Source organism: Solea senegalensis, linkage group LG20 (genome assembly GCF_019176455.1).
Source record: "Solea senegalensis isolate Sse05_10M linkage group LG20, IFAPA_SoseM_1, whole genome shotgun sequence".
Taxonomy (NCBI): domain Eukaryota; kingdom Metazoa; phylum Chordata; class Actinopteri; order Pleuronectiformes; family Soleidae; genus Solea; species Solea senegalensis.
Window position 1 is genome coordinate 12,034,935 of NC_058039.1, and position 20,437 is coordinate 12,055,371.

Consider the following 20,437-nt stretch of genomic DNA (forward strand, 5'->3'; position numbering starts at 1 on the left):
ACGCATAAAAAAGTCACTTAGTGGAAATAGTCATTTATTCAACAACACCTGAGGTGTTACAGTGCGCTTGTATTTTCAATCGACAAAAACATTTATACACTCGACATCACATCAAATGTGTGAAACAGGAAATGAACATACTTTGTCCAATCAGGTTTAGTGTGGAGGACAAAAAACAATAAAGTGTAAACGCACGGCATAGCATTTCATTTTGTCGAGTTTCTGAAAACAAAAACTGTGGCACAATAATGTGTGAGATTTTAAGTATAAAAACTACACTGCGGTTTCCTGTGTGAAGGCAATCAGGAAGTAGGAGTATATTTAATAACCAACCGGGGCAAAAGGAACTCTGTTTAAATTGAACTCTGTGGGAAAGTGAGTCAAGGTCTCATTTATCTGAGGTGATGAGTGAACTCTATTGAAGTTATTTTTCTATGGAGAGGAAAGTATTCGTGCACACCAGGGTGAGTGAGAGCTAATATTGTAATGTAATGAAGTACAAATGACAACTTTCACTTTTACTCCACTACATTTCCTTAATAAAATGTGTACTTTCACTCCGATACATTCCCCTTAACCCTCTTCGTTACTCGTTAGTTGGTGACGGTATGTGTGTTTGTTATTGCTAGTTGTTTTTAGCAGCACCAGCTGTTAGCCGCTCAGCAGTTAGCCGCAGTTTTCGGCTCCATGTGGACTTAAAACACACTGGAGGCTGGTTGTTTATCGCGCCCGACACCGAGGCTCTGGTCTCCTGTCTTTGGGTTTCTGTGGTACACTCCGGACGTCGGGTTTCAGCTATCAGTTACCTCTCAGCTGTCGACTGAGCGGCCAACAGGTGAGCTAGCTAGCTCACGCAGATTTCGGCTCCAAGTGGACTTAAAACACACCGGCGGCTCGTTGTTTACCGCGTCCGACACCGAGGCGCTGGTCTCCGGGTTTCTGTTGTACACTCCGGACGCGGGGTTTCAGCTCGCAGCTGTCAGCTGAGCGGCCAACCAATACTTTTACTTTTACTTCTCATACCGAAGTACATTTTATATATCAGAAAATTACATTTGATACTTAAGTACAGTAAATGTCAGGCAATTTAAGACTTTTACTCAAGTAATATTCTAAAAATTGACTTTGAATTCTACCAAAGTCATTTTCTGGTAAGATACTTGTACTTTTGCTCAAGTATTGCTTTCAAGTACTTTATACAAAACTGCCAATAGGAGCGTGGCTGCAGGTGAGGCAGTGTTCTACAGACAGTGGTGTTCTAACGGTGAGGTAAACTGAGACTCATTTCAGTCATATACTTTCCCCAGCTCTCTCAGTCTCAGTCTGTCTGTGTTCTTGTCGTCTGCATCGTTTGTCCTTAAGGGGAAGATCAGCTCATGATTTAATTCAAAAGTAAAAAATAATGCTTTGTTGTTTGTTTCTTTAAAGGTTTGAGTAGGAGTATGATTAAAGTCTCTATTTATCTTTTTTTCCCCTCCCCTAACTCAAGGCTCAATCCACTTAAAGGTCTAGTAAAGTGTTTGGGAAGCTTCTGACTCAGAAAGAAGATTTCATAAAGTTTTCCTGGCAACTTGAGGCCGATTCACTTTCAGAGCCGCACTTGCTCCTCGAGTGGTTGGTTGTAGACTACACACAGACGCTTAGCTGAAGACGGAACAGTGGAGATGTGTTTAGTTTGCTTCATAGTTGAGGTTTCTATTTTACAACTTAATTACATCCAATTAAAGGCAAAAAAAGCCTTCTTGAATGTATCCATTTTCCCCCCCCCAGTGTTTTCAAAAGCTACAAAGCACAAGGACATTAACGCTTCATGTAGAAATGTTTGTTTATTTACCGCAAGGCAGACTATCATCACAATATTCAAGGCAATTTAAAGGCACCATGACAAACTTGCATAAGAAAATACTAAGAAAAGATGCATTTAGAAGGAAAATAAAGAGTTTAAATCAAAGTATATAAGTAACAGTGCTGTCTAAATAGTAATATCTAATTTAATCAAAGACTGTGGGGGGAAAAAAGAAGGTTTTCATTCAACGCTGACCGTCATCACACGTTTCAAAGTGTATAGTTCATCCCAAAGCTGCTGTTATTGATCTTTATTTGGCTTTTATTTGGTGTATCGGCATTATGTTTTCCATTATACATAAAAACTGATTCAGCAAAATAAGTCGTAAATGCATAATGTGTAAGGTTTTCCAGTGGAGAACATAAACCATAGACTGCTGCTTGTATGAGTATGAGGGGGAAAAAAAAAGCAAAACCCACAAGCAAACTTCTATATGACGCATTCCTCGCTCATTCCACTCCCTCGTCCCTGGGTGGTGTAACGTGGACAGAGGAGGCGTGTGTCATAATACACAGGACGGGGCTGGAGTCAGACAATCAGACCTCGCTCCTCGCGTCTTTCTCAATAACCGCTTCCGGTTTGTGACGCCAACAAAACAACGCGCAACAATGCACGGAATGTAATTTCCCCTCACCTCCCTCACCGCGTGTCGCCCCGCAGGTGTACAAGGGCCTCGACATCATCACGAATAAGGTGACCGCCGAGGAGCTGGCCCAGTGCAGACATCACATGATCGGCTTTGTGGACCCGCTGGTCAGCGGCTACACGGTGGTGGACTTCAGGAACAAAGCCCTGACGCTCATATCCTTTTACTGGCAACATTTCACATTCAAACAGCGCGGTACAGCGTCACCCTCTTCATTAATAAATGATAATTACAGGAAAGAAGTCGGTCGACTGGACTGTGATGAATTGACCTGCAGGTGTGTGTGAGAGAGAGCGAGAGAGTGTGTGTGCCAGCATCTCTCTGCAGATGTTGCACTAGAGAGAGGAGAGATCACTAGAAATGGTATTTATAGATGAGTCTCGCGCTGTGGTGTCCACACACACACACACACACACACACACACACACACACACACACACACACACACTCTCTCTCTCTCTTTCTTTGGGCAGTCGTACCCTCACGCAAACCCCGGCCGTCACACAGATGTGGAGAGGGTAGGCGATAACTCGAGGAGGTATAAATAGATCAGGATGGCATGCACACACACACACATACTCTCTCTCTTTCTCTCTCTCTCTCCCTCCCTCTCTCAGACACTCACTCTCTCTGTCACACCCACCAGTGTGCTAAGAGGATGCGGTAGTTCCAAGAATAGGCTCGGTGCAGTGTGAGTCTGCGGGTGTTAAGAGGGAGAAAGGGCAAAGAGATGCATGCAGATGAAGAAGAAGAAGAAGTAGTGATATGGAGAGACGATAGGACACACGTGTGAGCGTGATCGCACGGGTGGGCGGACGGACAATCCCGAGATGTTGAAAGACGTGGAGCCCTAATGACACATGTAAAGAGCTGTCGCTCTTCACTCAACATGTCCGTCACGTATAAACTCCCTCCTCTGATTCTTCTTTATTGCTCTCTGTCTCCACAACCTCTTTCAATTTCTATTTCTTTCTCTCACTTTTCCTCACTGCCTGTAAGCATTCCTCACTCTATTTCCATCCCCTTCGTTGCCATGCGTGTGTGTGCGCGCGCGTGTGTGTGTGTGTGTGTGTGTGAGACATAAAGAGATGGGAAGGGGCTGTGTGCCGACTGCTGATGGGGCTTTATCTTGTTTGAGTGGTTATTTAATTATCCTTGAGCAGAGTAGGTGGGCGACTGGAGAAGGGGGGGCGAGAGGAGAGGAGAGGAAAGGTGCAAGATGAGAGGAGATGCGACAGAAAAAGAGAGGGAAGGAAACGAGGTGTGGCATGTAGGCTTTGTCTTTCTGAGTTGTGAGGTTTTTCTTTAAACTTTTTGCTGATTTTCCTTTGTGCTGTCCTCGCTCACTGACGATATACTTCACCGTTCTCGGGATTATAATTCACACTTAACCACCTGCTCTTTGAAAATCTCAAGTAGGAATTAACGAGGCGTACGATTTGAATCTCCCCATCTCTTGTGTTCTCAGTGTTTTCTTCTCTGTCCTCTTCACACAGCAACATAAATGTACCATTGACACGTATAGTCCGAGCGCTTGTGACAGGATGTGACTGAATCACAACCAGCTGGCGCTGTTTTTTACGCCTCTAACGTCTGAATGCCTTTTGATAAATAAGTCAAACAGGCCAGTTTCTTTTATCTAATGTATATTCTGAGTACAAAGCACAGTTTCCTCCTTAACATAGTCCACATAGAGGACATGCACAGCAGAAACAAACTACCAGTCATTGTTGGAGGGACAAATTATTACATTGAGTCTCTGCTGTGGAAAGTCTTGTTGGACACCGGGGTGAGTACAAGAAACTCAACACTGCTAAGTGCAATTTGCTGCTTCCAGTAGATTTTGATACTGTAATGAAAATAGCCGGCACCTTTTTCATTTGAGTTTCTCAAGTATTATAATTTGGATGCTCATCATGAACTGTCAAAGCAGGAGAGCGAGGAGGCCGATGGAGGAGAAGAAGCTTCGAAAAGGAAGTTAGAGCTGGAAAAGCTGGAAGGATCCGAGTTACACAAACGACTGGCGGAGGTGGACCCCAAAATGGCGGCCACGTTGCACCCCAATAACAAACGCAGGATTGCCAGGTGACAATTTTAAATAAGAAAGACAAATTCACTTGTTTTGCATACGAGTGATTATTTCTGTCTATCGTCCTCATCACTAGAGTCCCGATAGAGGAGACCTTTGAAAACTCCACTTTTTGTTTGAAAACTTCAGGGCAGCGTTTTAGTCTTCTTCTTTTCACTATTATTCCTTTAGTAGTCCTTTCTGAAACCAAACAAACAGCTTCCTGTTTACGCTGGCATGTGCATGCCCCGTGTGCATAATTAAATAATTCAAAGGCATCTAGACCAGATCTAATGCCGCTTTTCCACTACACGGTCCTGGCACGACTTGACTCGCCTCCGCATGGTGCGTGTTTTGCTTTTCCATTAGCGAAAATACCTGGTACTTTTTTTAGTACCTGCTCTGGTGAGGTTCCAAGCGAGCTGCGCTGACGTAGCGTGACGTCGCCAGACTGCCGGCCACTGATTGGTCAGAGTGCCGTCACAAGAAGGGGCGTGAGCAAGAGACGTCCGACACAAGAATCATACCTAACGATGCCGAGCTGTGAGTCAATAAAAAGACAACATGTTGCACGGAAATGTCTAGAATCTCAATATTTAACAGAGGAGTCTAGTATTTAGCGACAGCACCACTGAAAGCCTGCGAGGCGCAGCGAGGCAAGGCGCGGCGAAAAGCGCCTTAAGTTCTGAAGAAGTTGTAAAAAAGAGTCAAAAATAAAATTGAATAGAAAAGTAACACAGGCAGTTTTACTTGAGCTTGTTTTGATTTGTCTTGATGTCGGCCATCCATCCATCCATCTTCTCCCGCTTTATCCTCCACACGAAGGGGTGCTGGTGCCAATCCCAGCTGACATGGGGCAAATCCCTCCCGCCCTCCTATGTTTTTCATTGGTTGGCTTCAGCTGTCGATCCACAGCAAGCATGAAATAAGGTTTGTGGTTGGCTGGCCGTAGTGGTGCATTCAAGGGCAATCGTAAAAATGATGTTTATTGTGACTGCCAGAGCTGTACATGCAGGGCGAGCGCGGGGGAAAATCTATCTTGTTTATATCGTTGCTTTTTCGATATGAATATCTTGAATGTTCATATCTAGATATCGTTACGATAACGATATATCGTTCAGCCCTACTGTATAGTCGTGTGCATGAAGCTTCTGACTGACGGTCACTATATACACCGACAGAACAAGTGTCTGTTTACACACACACACACCAACACTCACAGCTTGAGGAGTAGCAGTCGTCTCGCTCAGGTCTTTAGTGTGAGCAGGTTAGGTTACCCTGGTCGTCTAGTTGACAGGAGGGGGACAGGAATCATCTCTCCTTCATAACCCTGCAGCGCAGCCAGGCGCGACTGAAGAGTCTGGTTTGAATTTAAATCTCATCCGACAACAGTACGTCCACACTTTTAAGGTCTACACATTAGCCATTTCCAAAGACTCAGTTCTTTCTGAGGAGAGAATGGAGTCATTTGGAAGGATGATTGCCTTGTCAACTCGTCCATTATTCAGAAAATCAGGCCGAAAAAACCCATTTGAAAGTCGTTGGGTTGTTTCCGTCCCCTCAGAGAATGAACCTGAGCATTTTATTTGCGTGAATGTTGTATCTGCAGGAGCCTTCAAATTCACGAGGATACAGGCATCCCTCATAGCCACTGGTTGGAGGAGCAGAGGGGGCAGGAGGGAAGCAGTGAACTGGGGGGGCCACTGAGGTACCCGGACCCATGCATTTTCTGGCTGCATGCCGATATGGAGGGTAAGGAGGAATAATAGCTCCCAATTTCACTCACGCTCAAGTGACGGCGATGTCATTATTTTCTTTCGCCCACATACTGTTTATGATATTTCCATTTCTCCATGCATTCCACCTTTAGCACTCGACAAGAGGCTGGATGCTCGCGTGGATGAGATGTTGTCCGCGGGACTGATCGAGGAGCTCAGGGACTTCCACGTGCGCTTCAATCAGCAGAAAGTCCAGGATGACAGGTCAGCAAATTATCAGCATTTAGTCAGAATTCCTCAAAGTTTACGCTGGATGTTTAAGTTGGACTAATGCTGGGTTCAGCAAGTTCAACGTCGCCCTCTCATCTGAGTAATCCAGACCTTCAATCTCAGACTAATTGCCCTTGTCCGTGTAACCAGGCCGATAGGAGTGAAGTGAACTTCCAAACAACTATCTAGTTATTTATTAATCCCTCCCAATCTGAAGGGTCACTCTACACTGTGGCTTGTTGTTCGTTTCCCAAAGGCTTGGAAACCAATCTAGATTCGGCCCACAGTGTCGTGGCTTTGGATCAGAGGGGACCAATTCAGGATGTTCTGTGATTATTAATAATTGCAGAGATAAGTCCCTGCACAGGACATTAGCTCTACCACGGGAGTCAGGTGATTGGTGCTTATTACCTCGGGGGCTCAGGAAGTGCATCCTGCACTGGATGGAAATCCAGAAAAGTGTTTCTAAAAGTCAGAAAAGTGTTTCAGAAGTGCCGCATGTACAGTACCAGAGGACAGTTTCTCAGATAAAGAGTCTCTTGTCATTATCCGTGAATTACCGAACACGACCGCTCTGGAAAATGTCACCAGTGACATTTCCAATCACACACACACACACACACAGAGAGACTGATTCAGCAAAGCTTTATTTTTACTTTCTAGCAACAAGCATTTTCTTTGGCAGAAAACAAATCCACACATTTTGTCTGACTGGACATTTTTAGATGTAGCCGCCAGAGCTGCCCACCAGCATATGGTGCAGTACAGCAGGTAAATGCACCAAACTGTAAAAATTTGCTTTATTTTTATCTGATTTGTATCTACACAGATATGGAATTAATTTATTCAACTCACTTTTACTGGATTACAGTTATACAGGACTATGGTTTAAGAAAAAAAGAATAGAAACCTATATAATACATGTGTGTGTGTATTTGTCAACTCTTTAGGGCATTTTCTGGCATAAACACTGACCTTGTCAGGACCAGTAGTCCTCACGGAGACTGGAAACCTGGTCCTAATGTGGCAGTACCTTGTTTCTGGCTGAGATTGTGGTTAGATCAAGGTTAGGTTAAGGCACTAACTGGTTTTTGGTTAAGGTTAGGGGATTCTGCTTTGTTTGTCCAGATGAATGGACGTCAATGCAGTGTCCTGAGAAGAATGGCTGCACAAACCGTGTGTGTGTGTGTGTGTTGGGATCTGCAGTGCAGTGGGTTGATGCATTGGTGGAACGATGCCCAGGAAGCTGCCAGTTCCCTTCTTTTGTCCCTCCTTACTTTCATCACCCCATCACCCCATTCCATCTCACCAACCAGCCTCCACCTCCTCCTCCTCCTCCTCTCTTTGCCTCTTTCCATCTCTGCCACTATTGCCCTCTCAGCAATCTGATCACCCAAGCACTCTACCCCACCAACCCCACCCCCCTCGCCTGTCTCTCTCTCCTTTGCCCTCATGTCTCCATCCCTGACTGGCTGCTGTGGCCAGACATCAAGGTCAGATCTCTCTTAGCCCACCCCCCACCCTCTCTTTCTCTTTCCTCTGGCTTTCTTTTTTTTTCTCCCTCCTCCCATTGACTCTACATTTCCTGTGCTCCGTCGCTATTCTCAAATTTCTGTCTCTGCACGTCTCGCCAGATGATGTATTTCTGTTGTTTCCTTCTCTTGTTTCTGCTACAAATCTTTTACATAGAAACAATTTCAGACCACTGTCAAATGAGTTCACACAATGCTGATTACGCGACACATCATGGCAGCGTTTGCCTTCATGTCTGAGGCGACATCTGTGCACAAAGTGACGCCTCCACAAGTGATGGAGGCGAGGCGGAAGCTCAACAGCCACGTAAAGAGGCGGCTACATACAGTTGGACTATGGCTGAAGATGGCACAAGTCTACGGGGGGGCAATAGAAGTTCCCATACTGGGCCTTTAAAGAGATTTAAAGGAATACTTCACTGATTTGCATTTAGCTTTGTATTACTAGAATCGGGCTAGTATTTTTGAAAAATTGTGCTTCCCAACCTCAGTTTCCCCTGAGTCGAGAAATGTCTTCATCCTTTTTTTTGTTAAGTGTCTACCAGTGACACTTGTTCCGAGCCTCGAAACTGCAACACTAACTCCGCACTTTTTAGACCCACTCGTAGGGGGCGGGACCTCATTCCCAGAATGTAAACGTGTCCGCCATCTTTGCTAACAGTTACGCTAACAGGACCAAGTGTCACTGGTGAGCACGTAACAAAGAGAAGAATGAAAATATTTCTCAACTCAGGGGAAACTGAAGTTGGGAAGCACAATTTTTATAAAAAAATACTGACCTACTTAAGTATTTCGCTACAAAAAGTCCTTCTGCTTCCATTTAAGCTCATAATTCAGTGGATCACAACTGTCAAACTCGTCAACACCTTAGGCGAAGTAAGAGTAGTGTTTTACAGCTCATTCGAGTCGAGTCAACTGCATTTCTGGAGCACATTTAAGTGCTTTACAGAGTTAAAGGCACAGCCACATCAAAAGGTATAAAACATAAAATCAATAAAAACATAAAAGTAAAACAGTATAATAAAATAGTAAAATGACTATTCTTATCCTGAAGGGAAGGCCAAGGAGAAGAGGTGGCTCTATAAAAGTGATCTAAAATGGCCAGATTTAATTTCCATGGGTAAATGGTTCCAAAAAGCCGATCACCCCTGGTTTTTTAAGTCAGGATTTTGGCAAATCTATAAAAAGCAGCCTGTTATTAGACCTCAGAGCTCGGGATGAGGGTGTGAAGAAAAAGAAGTTTAGAGAGAAACCATTAAGAGCTTTAAAAACTCAAGTTCGATGTGTGGTGAGAAACACTTCATCGGTTTTCATCAGCGTTTGCTCTGCGGCGCGGAATTAAGACTGACGGCTGTTTCCACTAAAGGACACGCTTCTTTTTTTGTATTAGTTGAGACAGCGGCTCTGAAAGAAAAGCCTTTTTTTGGGCTAGTAGGAAGAAGAGGTTCACCTATAGTGCAATGCCCCGGGTTATTGAAATGATCGCACACAACAAAAGAGGAGCTTGAAAATGTCAAATTGCAGATGAGAAACGTGACGTGTTCACGGGTAACGTTTCGTCTCCTCCACTCTGCTCCGTCCTCCAGCCAGAGCTACCAGCATGGGATTTTCCAGTCGATTGGTTTCAAGGAGTTTCATGACTACCTGACCGCTCCTGAAAGCAGCACCCAGCAGGAGAGAGACTCACTTCGAGACACAGGTCAGGGAAAAAAAAACAACCCACCAGATCACGGTTGACCTACAGGTTGGCTGATCGTCCAGTGGTTCATTCAGCTTTTTCTATACTTCATCTCTGTACAGGTATAGAAGCTGTGAAGATTGCTACAAAGCGTTATGCCCGCAAACAGAATAAGTGGGTCCGGAACCGCTTCCTTAAACGTGAGTACCCACCTCAGTGTGTGTCTGTGTGTGTGTGTGTGTGTGTGTTTATCCCCCACAGTCCAGTTCCTTAGCAATCAGCACTCTATTTAACAAGATGTGATTCATGCACTCCATTAGCTTAACCAATAAGCCTCTCAGACGCTGTGTTGTGTTCCAGGATACACAATGTTGTGTGTGTGTTTGAATTCATGTGCGCACGGACCCAGTATTTTTAGCACCGCACACAGTTGAGTGGCAACATTAAAACATATGTCTCAATGGTGCGTCGATTAAATACTGTATGTTTAATTTTAGTCGTCGTTAACCGTGAATGTGACCTCTTATGTGTTGAGGAGCAGAATTGTTTCCTTTGTTGCAGAGTTCTATGAGAATAATGATGCCATAGAAATAACCTCTGTAACAAAGCCAAAATTGTCCTTTATATGGTAGTAAGTATTTGTAAAAATCTCTGACTAGTCCTTTATATTACACTTCAGTCAGTGTATAAAAACAAGTTAATGGGGACTCAATATTATGGAAATACCACCCTATTTGTAATGTAAAATACAGGTAATAGCTTGGTAATAACAAGTAGACAGAAACGCAAAGGTAAAGCATTGTGTAACCTTGATTGAGTGTCGTTTTTCCTGCCTTCATTTCCTCCACATACCACTAATGTGGTGTATTCAGAGTTACCTTTTGTTTTGTGTAATATCGCTGCCTCGGCGTCGATATCGTCGACAGTCTCTTGGTGTATTTCTGCCGGGGAACCGCTGCGCGTGGCACGTGTGAAACGCAGGCCTAAGACACCTGAGCTCAGAAATAGACTTCGCTCGTCAGAGGCACGTCTCACACATGCAGTGTGAACCAGGCCTAAGGGAGGATGAATTTAATCTTCATTACAATGTCATTCCCAATATTTTCTTGTGTAGGTATTATCCTGAGGGTGATGTATAATACGTTTTATTATTAAGATGGAATTACCATATTATTATAATGGTATTACGTCCATTAAAGTCCACCGTATAGTTGCTGTTACAGAATTATATTTTATTTGGAGTGCTATTATGACTGAGGGAATATTGTTTTCAAAATATCCATCCCTGGTTGACGCATGGAGCTGAACCTTTTCCATCACATGAAGTCTCTGTGGCACCAGATGCAGAGTGGTGAACTGCAGTGGTTGGTTTTCTGCCTGAGTGGCTGGCAGCTGCGTGGCTGTGGACGGCCAGTGTTTAACAGGTGGGGATTCCCCACAACGTGTGGAAACCAGACGTGTTTTTAAGCATGTGTATAAAGGCTCAGTGTGTTTCTCCGTCCCAAAGCAGAAACCTCTCCTCGCTGTCCCACCGGTGACGTGCCCTGTAGTAAACCCAGACTCCTAATCCTGTTAGGCCCAAATGGCTTAGGCCTCACCCGGCCCTAAACCTGAATACCCCTCTTTCTGACTGTCTGCCTTCCCCGCTGCACACACACACACCATATGGTCTCGGTCACGTGTGTGTGTGTGTGTGTGTGTGTGTACGTACCCTTTTATATATGCACTAAGCTCTCTGAAGTTGTACGAGTGCTTCATCAGGTTCACACGCTGACAACAGTCCATGAGGTTAAGGTTCAGAAGAATTTATATGCAACGGGTTTGGTTGAAGATGTGACAGCAGAAGAGTTGGAGGATAAACAAAGACAAGAAAAACATAATAAAAACAGTGGTATTTAAAACAGTGGCATTAAGTTTTGGATCACGCTGCTCTAGATTCCAAGATATCACTGCACTAATACTGAAAATCCTTTAGCCAAGATCAGTCCTGGCATTAGCAACCTGACTAGCCAACTCTTACATAATCATGTACGGAGAGGACCACAGTTACACAGATTTTTTTATGCACTTAAATTTCTTTTTTTTTGATAATTAATTTTGTCCAAAGCACATTTTGCTCACTTCCTTAGTTGTAGACATTTAGATAATGCAGAATTTTCTGATATAAAATGTACTTGAGTTTTAAAAGTAAAAGGATTGAGCCGTGGTAGCTCATTGGTAGGGTGTGTTGTCTTTCAACTGGAGGGCTGTGAGTTCAATTCCTGGCTCTGCTAGTCTATTGTGTGTCCATGAGCAAGACACTTTGAAGCGTGCGAATGTATGAAAGACGTGTGAATGGGTGAAAACTGTAGTGTAAAGCAGCTCATCAGTGATAGAAAACTCTTCTTCTCCTGATTTTATTTGGTAGTAACGAGTACAAAGACAGTCAGAGGAAATGTAGCGCAGAGTAAAAGTACAAGTTACGAGTATTTGTACTTTGTTATATTACAACACTTACAAAGAGCCCGAGCTAAACTTCACTTTGACAGAAATGAACTCAAACACTTGTCTTTATTGCGAGTGTTTTTCTTCTTATTGTAGTTCCTCCTATGCGCTCAAACGCCAAAGCTATAGGGATTTGATGCTTAACTGTTCAAGTGCTCTTTTTCTCAAGTGTTTTTCTTAAGTGTTTAAAAGCTACTGCAACATTATGTTTTCCACCGCAAGACATTTGTGAGGATGCTCCTTAAAAGACAGAATGTCTCCAGGGTCTTAAAGAGGAATGTGTCCACCGCCATGGTCAAAGTTGGCATCCAGTCTAAAAAAGAGTCCTGTGTTTAAAAATGCATTGACAGCTAAATGTGAGCCTGAGTGTCCAGAGCCTTGGGTTTGAAGGCATTTTACTGGAGATGCATTAACATTCCACACAAAGTTAGATTTTTTGTGAGGAGGGATTGTGAACAGCTGTCACGTAATCTATTGTCTTGCAAGTGCAATCTCAGAGAATTACTGCGCTTGTTGCACTTGAGTTTTTCCCCACAAAAAGCTGCAGGAGTCACTGTCAAATCTGTGAGCAAACAGGACTTTGCTCCTTTGAAAAAACAATCTCATTTTGCTCTCTTTTTTTATAGTTATTGCGAGCCATATTTATGTTTTATTGTACCTTTCACCAGACATAGTAATTATGGAAGGAGCAGAGGTGAGATGCAGCTCACATAGTATATACACGTTGTGGTGGCTGGATGAGTCAAACCCAAAAACCCTGAACTGTTTTTTTTCAAACCAAACCAGGTAGCTTTTTTTGCCCCAACCTGACTAAACTGTGAATTACCATATCATTATATGAATACCATATTGTTACCATGGCGACTTCTGTCATTGGTTTTCTCCCGCGGCTGGTATCCAAGGGTCGGTACGCGAGTCCTGCTGATTCCTGTACTTGTAATTACCTTTGGTTATTGGTAGCAAACATAGCAACAAACAAAGATACCGATAAGGAGTATCGGTATCGATAAAATCCTAACGATATACATCCCTAGTGCCCGGTACCTGGTGCTTTTTTGGAAATACTAAAATGTGATGGGCAGCGTCGTCACTGGACGAGTCATGAGCGCAACGTCCGACACGAGTCAAACCGCACAATGCCGGCCTGTAGATCAGTTAAAAAGACTTAAAATCCTTAAAATGTGCGTTAATCTCCAACATTTAGCACCGAAGAAATCTCAGTATTTAACTGCCGAAAACCAGCAATTGGTTGTATTTAGTTCAGTCACTGTGCTCCAGTCATGCAGGCATGCATTGCTGAAGTAATGAACTGATTCTAATGATTCAGTTACACCGAAAACAACTGCTTTGCTCGTCACTAGTTTGTGTTTGTGTCGCGTATGAAATGACGTCACGGCAGTTTCGTACCCAGCCCACGTTGAGGAGGTACACTTGCAGGAGTCACTGGAACCCTTGCGTCCACACGCACTCTTTAACCCCGCTCTTTCCATCATTCTATCCTCCATCGCCCCTGTTCACCTTCCCCTCCCTGCTGTGACTGCTGACCTCTTTTTCTGTTTTCATCTGAGCCACACACTCACACAGATGCCAGCAGTTCCTCAGCTGAGCAGGCTAATCTCTTAAAGCATTACAGAGCTGCCGGGAATTTGGCCCCCGGCCGCACAAACACGGGGTCACTGTGGGCCATGCGAGACCAAACCGAGCATACAGAGACCAGTGGGGCCGAGGGGAAAGACAAAGGGAGATGATGGAGAGGCTGATTCATGACAAACACAATCAGATGTTAACATAAATGTACACGAGGAGGTAAAAATTTAAAGACATGGACTTGACCCAGTTTTTCAGATCACAATTTAAGACACACTGACAGTGAGGGAGCCGGTGGGTGCCCGAAAGTCTTTAATACTTTTCAACAGGTGACGAGTATCTTGATGGACCGGACTCTAGTATTTTATGTTGGCGATTGAACCGCCGGGTCAGCCCGCCTCATATTAAATCAAGTTTAAATGCACGTGGGCGTTTGCTTACGGGATGCAGGGCCGCGCGATTGAAAGAGGCAATGATGGATTTAATTTCTCGTAACGGGAATCTTTGAGGTCACGTCCATTTTTAATAAAGTGCCACATATAATGCAGAGAACTCCTCCCTCAAAGGTTTTGTGTTTTAACTTCCAGAGACTTAACACACACACACACACACACACACCTGTAACCAGGGTATGCAGGTGTGGTTTGACTGAGGCCTCGTGAGTGTTAAGTAACACAGGTGTAGGTATCTTTTAGTCCCAGGAGTGAGTGAGTGGGTGAGTGAGTGAAGGATGGGTGGAGTGTAGTCTTGCACAGGCAGAAGAGCCTGTCTGCACCGGCTTGTTTGTATTTTCTTCACTGTCGTCTCACGCCAGGATTAAATGGCTTGAGTCGAACATTTGCACATTTTGGAGGCAACCGCTGGTATTTTAAGGTGATATATTACGTAAAATAGATACGTGTTTTAAAACGGTTACGGTCATGAACTGTCCCACCATCTGTTTCATTGTTATACATGTCGGACATGTTTGACAGAGAATTATCCCACAATGAGAGAAGACGAAAATAGCAGACCGTAACACCTTACATACTTGTAGGTGTCCAATTAATGAAGCCTTGGCTTGACACACTTTCAGTCTCCCTCATCAAAATCCACAGGACCACTCGGTGTCATTTAAATGTTTCCCGAACACACAGAAAATAATCCTTACATGGCAAAAATCCACAGTTCTTCAAAATGAGAATTAAAAAAAGAACAGCAAATCGAGAGGAGGACAGTGTCACAGTCTATCATCAACAACCTCTCATCTGTATTTTTACACGTCTCCACTGCAGACACTTGTTTTTCTTCTCGTCTTGATGAGAAGTTTATGAGTGGGATAGTTAGGCTTCTAACATTTACCTGCTCTCTGCTGGCAATGCATCCCGTGTGAAAAGATCCACACATCTAGGTGAAAATGTGACATTTTCAAGCAGCCTAGAAGTTGTTGTTGTTGTTGTTGTTGTTGTTTCCCGGAGTGAAGGGGCTTTTTTTAAGAAAAGGGTAACTAAGGGTAGATGACAAGAGGGGGAGGAGAATGTTGAGTGAGACGCGTGGGCGATAGTGCACACTCGGAGTATTGCGTCGAGCGAGCGAGGCTAGATAAAAGGGAGACGGCGGGAGAAAGGGGAGAGGAACGACACATGGATTGCTGGCTGGGTGGATGGAGAGTGAAGGTAATCTGATCCAGCTGAGGCAACAGGTGTGAGGCGAGTTTACACCCTGGCCTTCTTGCAAGAGCAGAGCTTTCACGCATGCACGCACACACACACACACACACACACTTCCTCTCATGGATATAGTCGGTGTTGTTGCCACAGAGAGGGGGTAAGACATGAGAGGGCTGATGAAGCCGGGCGTTACAGACATGGTTATGGGGAGAGACGATTTTTCATCCATGTACAGAGCAGAAACCGTAGATGTGGAAAAAGATCCCAAATGTTGCAAAAAACAACAACAACAACAACAAAAAAAGGCCTTAACTCCATCAGAAACCCTCAGAAATAAAGAATAAATATAGCAGCTTTGCTGTATGCAACCACAACATCCTTGGTTCAATGCCAGACATGGCACTTGTTGCCTCTCTCTCTCTCTCCCTCTCTCTCTCTCTCTCTCTCTCTCTCTCCAGTTTATTTACTTGTAAAGCACATTAAAAAAAACTGACCAAAGGGCTGCACAGTAGCATTAAAATAGTCTTTAAAAAAAAAGTACCATTAATATACCAATTTTGACATGATATTGATATGTCGTCTTTTTAATTTTCATAAAACGATTAATTGAATGCAGTGATTTCATTATAGTTCACATTGTGTAGTTGTGAAACGTAACTGACGTCAACTACGGATGGGAACCGCTATCCGTCTGACATTGGTCAAAATCACTGGATCGGATATCGGACGGATGAAAATGTCAATTAAAATAAGCAAAAGCATTTTAGCTGAGTCATGTTTGGGCTGTTAATTACAACAATATTTGTCGCCCAATAGGAGAACAATGTGTTTGAAATGACCCGAGTGAAAAAAGTGGTATCGTCCCATCCAAGCGCAACAAGTAATATTTCACAGAACACAGCTTTTTCTGATTTGAAATATGCTGGACGACGCACGCTCTGACGATGTTGAACGTTAAACCAGAGAAGGAGGTGAAGGGAGACAAAAAAAGTGGAAGTGCAAGTAAAAAAGCAAGAGGAGGGAGCGCTGACGTGTAAGTCGATGCAGCTGTCGTGTTCCAGTGTGGACAAAAAGCTTAGGGAGCACAGCTGGACTGAGACTGAGCACACGCAGGCAGACATCCTCACTCAGGCAAACACGAGGCAGCAAATGACTCCTTGTCTGTTTGTTGCAACAGGTGGACTACAGTTTCATCACACACACACACACACACACACACACTCGCAGAGCACTGGCAAGCAGCTGCGCAACGACAGGCGACGCTCTTTCTCTGCAAAACAAAAGACAACAGTTGCTCTCTCTCTCTCTTGCACGTGCTCTGTGTTTTTGTGTGTGTGTGTGTGTGTGTGTGTGTGCATAATTTCCTATCAACCCTCATTCACTGAAGAGCGGATTAGCAGAGTTAAATTTCACTAAATCCAAAACAAGAGCAGTTGTAGGGGGTGAGTCCCATTTAGCGTCTGGCAGCCCGTCACTTCAGTATCTGCCTTTTATTTACCACCGCACCACTCTGCCCTGTGGGAGTCTGGTGTTTTCAGGGGGGAATTGTGGGAGTGGATGGCGCAAGATGAAGAAACAAAGTAAGCAGAGTGATGGAGGCAGCACAACAGGTGGAGCCCAGGAGAGCTCCAGCTCTGCATCTGGTAGAGGTATGCCAGGTGACACTTGCCACCGCCGCCACCTGCTCACTCACTCACTATTGTGCCATGAACACAAAAGGTTTTACCCTCTCTGACACACACACAGTAGTCACACCTGTGAAACCTGATGCAGTTACTGCTGTTTTCACTCCCTGACAACTCACTGTGCGAGTGTGAAAACACACGTTCAGGACAGAGTTTTTGGATCAGTATCTGTGTACCATAATCACAATTAGCTCATCGCAAAGGCCGCATCACACATTTCTTTCCTCTATTGTCATGCAAACACACTGAGGGATCAAGCATTGATCTGTGAGCAGTAGTACAGCTGGCCTCCGTGTCTCCTACGTCACATGTTTCAACCGTCACTGTGGCCCGTGCTTCACATGTGGCTGTGTGAGGACGAGCATTGTTGCCTCACACTCAGTCGTCTGACAGAGGCAACACTGTTGACTGCCTCGACGGCCAGCTCCGCAGTCGGCGCTTCCTCTGTAATAATGGAGTCCCAGTAGACTCTGAAGGTTGTCTGCTGCCCTCAGCTTCGCAGCATAGTCTCGGTCTGAAAAGGATTAAGTCATAACTGAGTGAGTGAGTTGGCTGACTGTGCCTTACAGGTTAATGGGAGTCATTTACCTGAGTGTATGTGCTGAACACGGAGATAAAATATTGTATGCAAAAACTGCACCTGAGAGACACGCTCAGGCCAGTTTTGTTTTTAAAGGCTAACCAGTGCTTCAGAATTTGGGAATACTCCCTCTCAGTAGACCTCATTGCTTTGCATTGCCCCTCTTCCTCTGTTTTCACCCTGCATTTTAATGCCTCCGCGACTCAAAAGCCCCATTTGTACCTTTTAACTGCCTGTCCGCTCTACCTGTTAAACACAATGTGGGTTAATAGGTATTTTGACTGTGAGCGTTCAGTTTATTATTGTTCAGTCAGGAACACTCACGTCATTGTTAAAGCATTTATTTTCAACAAATGGAAATACAGTTAGATTAGGTACATTGGCCGTAGGTGAGAGTGTGAGAGCGGATGGTTGTTTGTCTCTATATGTGTCCCTGTGATGGACAGGCGAACTGTCCAGGGTGTGACCCCGCCTATCGCCCTCTGTCAGCTGAGATTGGCACAGCTCCGCCCACGACCCTCACTTGGAGGATAAAGCGGTAGAAGATGGATGGAAATACAGTTAGTGCTGCTGATGGCTCTGCTATTTAACCCTTGAGGCCGGTTCTAATATCAGTCACACTCGTACCACTAAGCACATAAAGTGTGCTATGATAAATATTGTCCATTTTATTCATAATTTCATTCAGATTTTTTTGTTCACCTACATCTGACCTAATTATTCAGATACTAATACGTTTTTAAAGATTTTAACCCTTTAAATGCTGGATTAGTTTCATTATCATTTAATTTTATTCATTATTTTCAATGGACTACATGCAAAGTCACTTTTTGTGTTGATTTATTATTATGTCAATGTGAGGACGGGGGGGGCATTGTGACAGTGCCGTCTAGTGGAAATAGAATATGCCGAATATGACATATTCGGCAGATGCCATCTGGTGGAGAGTAGTAGAAATGATCACTTCCAAGGCAAAAGACCAGATTGACACCCAGATTTAGTAAAATGCACGTGTTGGTATGCTAAATTAATGGAAGTGAGATCAAACGGTGCACTTTCAATTGGTTTTAATGGCACATTTTTTGCGCTTAACGGTCTGAGTGTGACACTTATTTGCACACGGTGTATTTTAGCCTCACTGCAGGAGCTGAACTGGAAATAACAAGATCAAATACACAATCTCGCCAATAATTTATGCCATATGCATGTCCCTAAGGTCTATGCCAAGCCAAAACAGCGTGTGCAAGGTAGGAAACACCACTACAAGCCTTTGTAGAGTCTATTAGGCTCTGACCTAAAAAGGTAGAAGCGGCAAAGTTTTGTGAGACATTAGTGAGTAACAGGTGTTATTTAAATGGACCGTCTTTGGCGTGAAAGTGGTTGAGATTGGAGCCTGACTTATAAATTGCGGTCGTCTGGCTGTCAGATTACAGCCGGGACGAATGACCGTTCACTGTATGAATGAAACTCATTTATGTTTCGTGTCCTTTAATATTCGGTTCAACCGTCAGGGTTATGCGCATGCACCGCCCTCACGTTTAATTACAGCTTTTTTGTTTTGAAGGTGGACGTACAGGTCTGCCCCCGCACTGCTTAAAAGCCGAGAGGAAACACTGATGTAGCAAACATATGATATGTTTCATAGGACTGTACAAGCCTGTGGGGGCAGTGTTGTGATCTGGAGTTGCTTTACTTCTTCAGGTCTAAGTTCTAAGCAACATTATGCTGACTACCTATATACATACTAAAATCACCAGGTGTTTCAGCGATGACAGTGCCAGAATTCATTGGGGTCAAATTGTGAAAGAACTGTTCATTCGATATTCGTTCCACAAATAAATGCAGATACATTTATGTTTATATTAAATAGCAGCATTCTGCAAATAAAGTAATGGACCAAAGATGGTGTTGCCTGATACTCAAGCTTATTTTGTCTACACTAAGTATTTACAAGTACAAAAATAATCAAAACTCCAGTCAATTAATAGAAAGAATAGACTAGGTTATTTGAGTGTGACCATTATAAACACAAGATATTGGTAAAAATGTAACGCAACTGTTGATTGACATGATCGTCGCGACTTTGCGTTAGCATACTTTGAATGCAGTGCACATTCACTTCATTGGTTATAAACAATGTGTCCTGTTGTTTCCTTTATGTTTCACTCATTATGTGATTATAATGCTTATTTTTATTTATTTTTTAGAACTTTAGTTGCTCACATCTTCATTTTTACATTCTGTTGCGTGTCTTCGGTCAGTCCAGGACAGTGTCTCCTCGCGCAGACAGAAGGGCAGACAGGGCATGGACTGGTGCTGCTGCTCTTTAGTGCTGAGGCCTAAACAGCAGACTGCTGACCGATGAAAAATAGAAAAACGGGGGATGGAACTGTTAGAGATGAGGAGAGTGAGTGAACGCCAAAGCAAGACTGATGGCGAGAGAGAGAGAGATGATGCACAAGAGTGAAGGGTGGGAGGGAGGAGGAGGAGGTGGGGGGGGAGGCAGAGACATTATTGAGCCAGTGTGAGTCAGCAGGTTGACGAAGCATCAGGGTGCAGCTCCGGCACATCCATCCTGATTTCCAGCTCAGCTTTTCTGAGACAAACTCACTCACTCAAAGGCCTCTTATCGCTGTAAATATACAATGATCATGTCACGATACAGGCGTGTCCAGACGTCCAGTAAAAAAAATA

At 43.9% G+C, this 20,437-nt stretch overlaps 1 protein-coding gene across 2 annotated transcripts in view; it reads left to right on the top strand.

Moving 5' to 3' along the window:
• trit1 (tRNA isopentenyltransferase 1) overlaps positions 1-20,437 on the top strand; it is a 34,871-nt gene that overhangs the window by 11,837 nt on the left and 2,597 nt on the right. The window contains exons 2-8 of one of the 2 annotated variants that reach the window (XM_044052571.1): positions 2,507-2,647; positions 4,183-4,281; positions 4,423-4,577; positions 6,170-6,312; positions 6,431-6,542; positions 9,667-9,779; positions 9,881-9,958. In XM_044052571.1, the coding sequence (XP_043908506.1) occupies positions 2,507-2,647; positions 4,183-4,281; positions 4,423-4,577; positions 6,170-6,312; positions 6,431-6,542; positions 9,667-9,779; positions 9,881-9,958 (841 nt within the window). The remainder of the gene's footprint in view (positions 1-2,506; positions 2,648-4,182; positions 4,282-4,422; positions 4,578-6,169; positions 6,313-6,430; positions 6,543-9,666; positions 9,780-9,880; positions 9,959-20,437) is intronic. The other variant, XM_044052572.1, reaches the window with a different exon arrangement.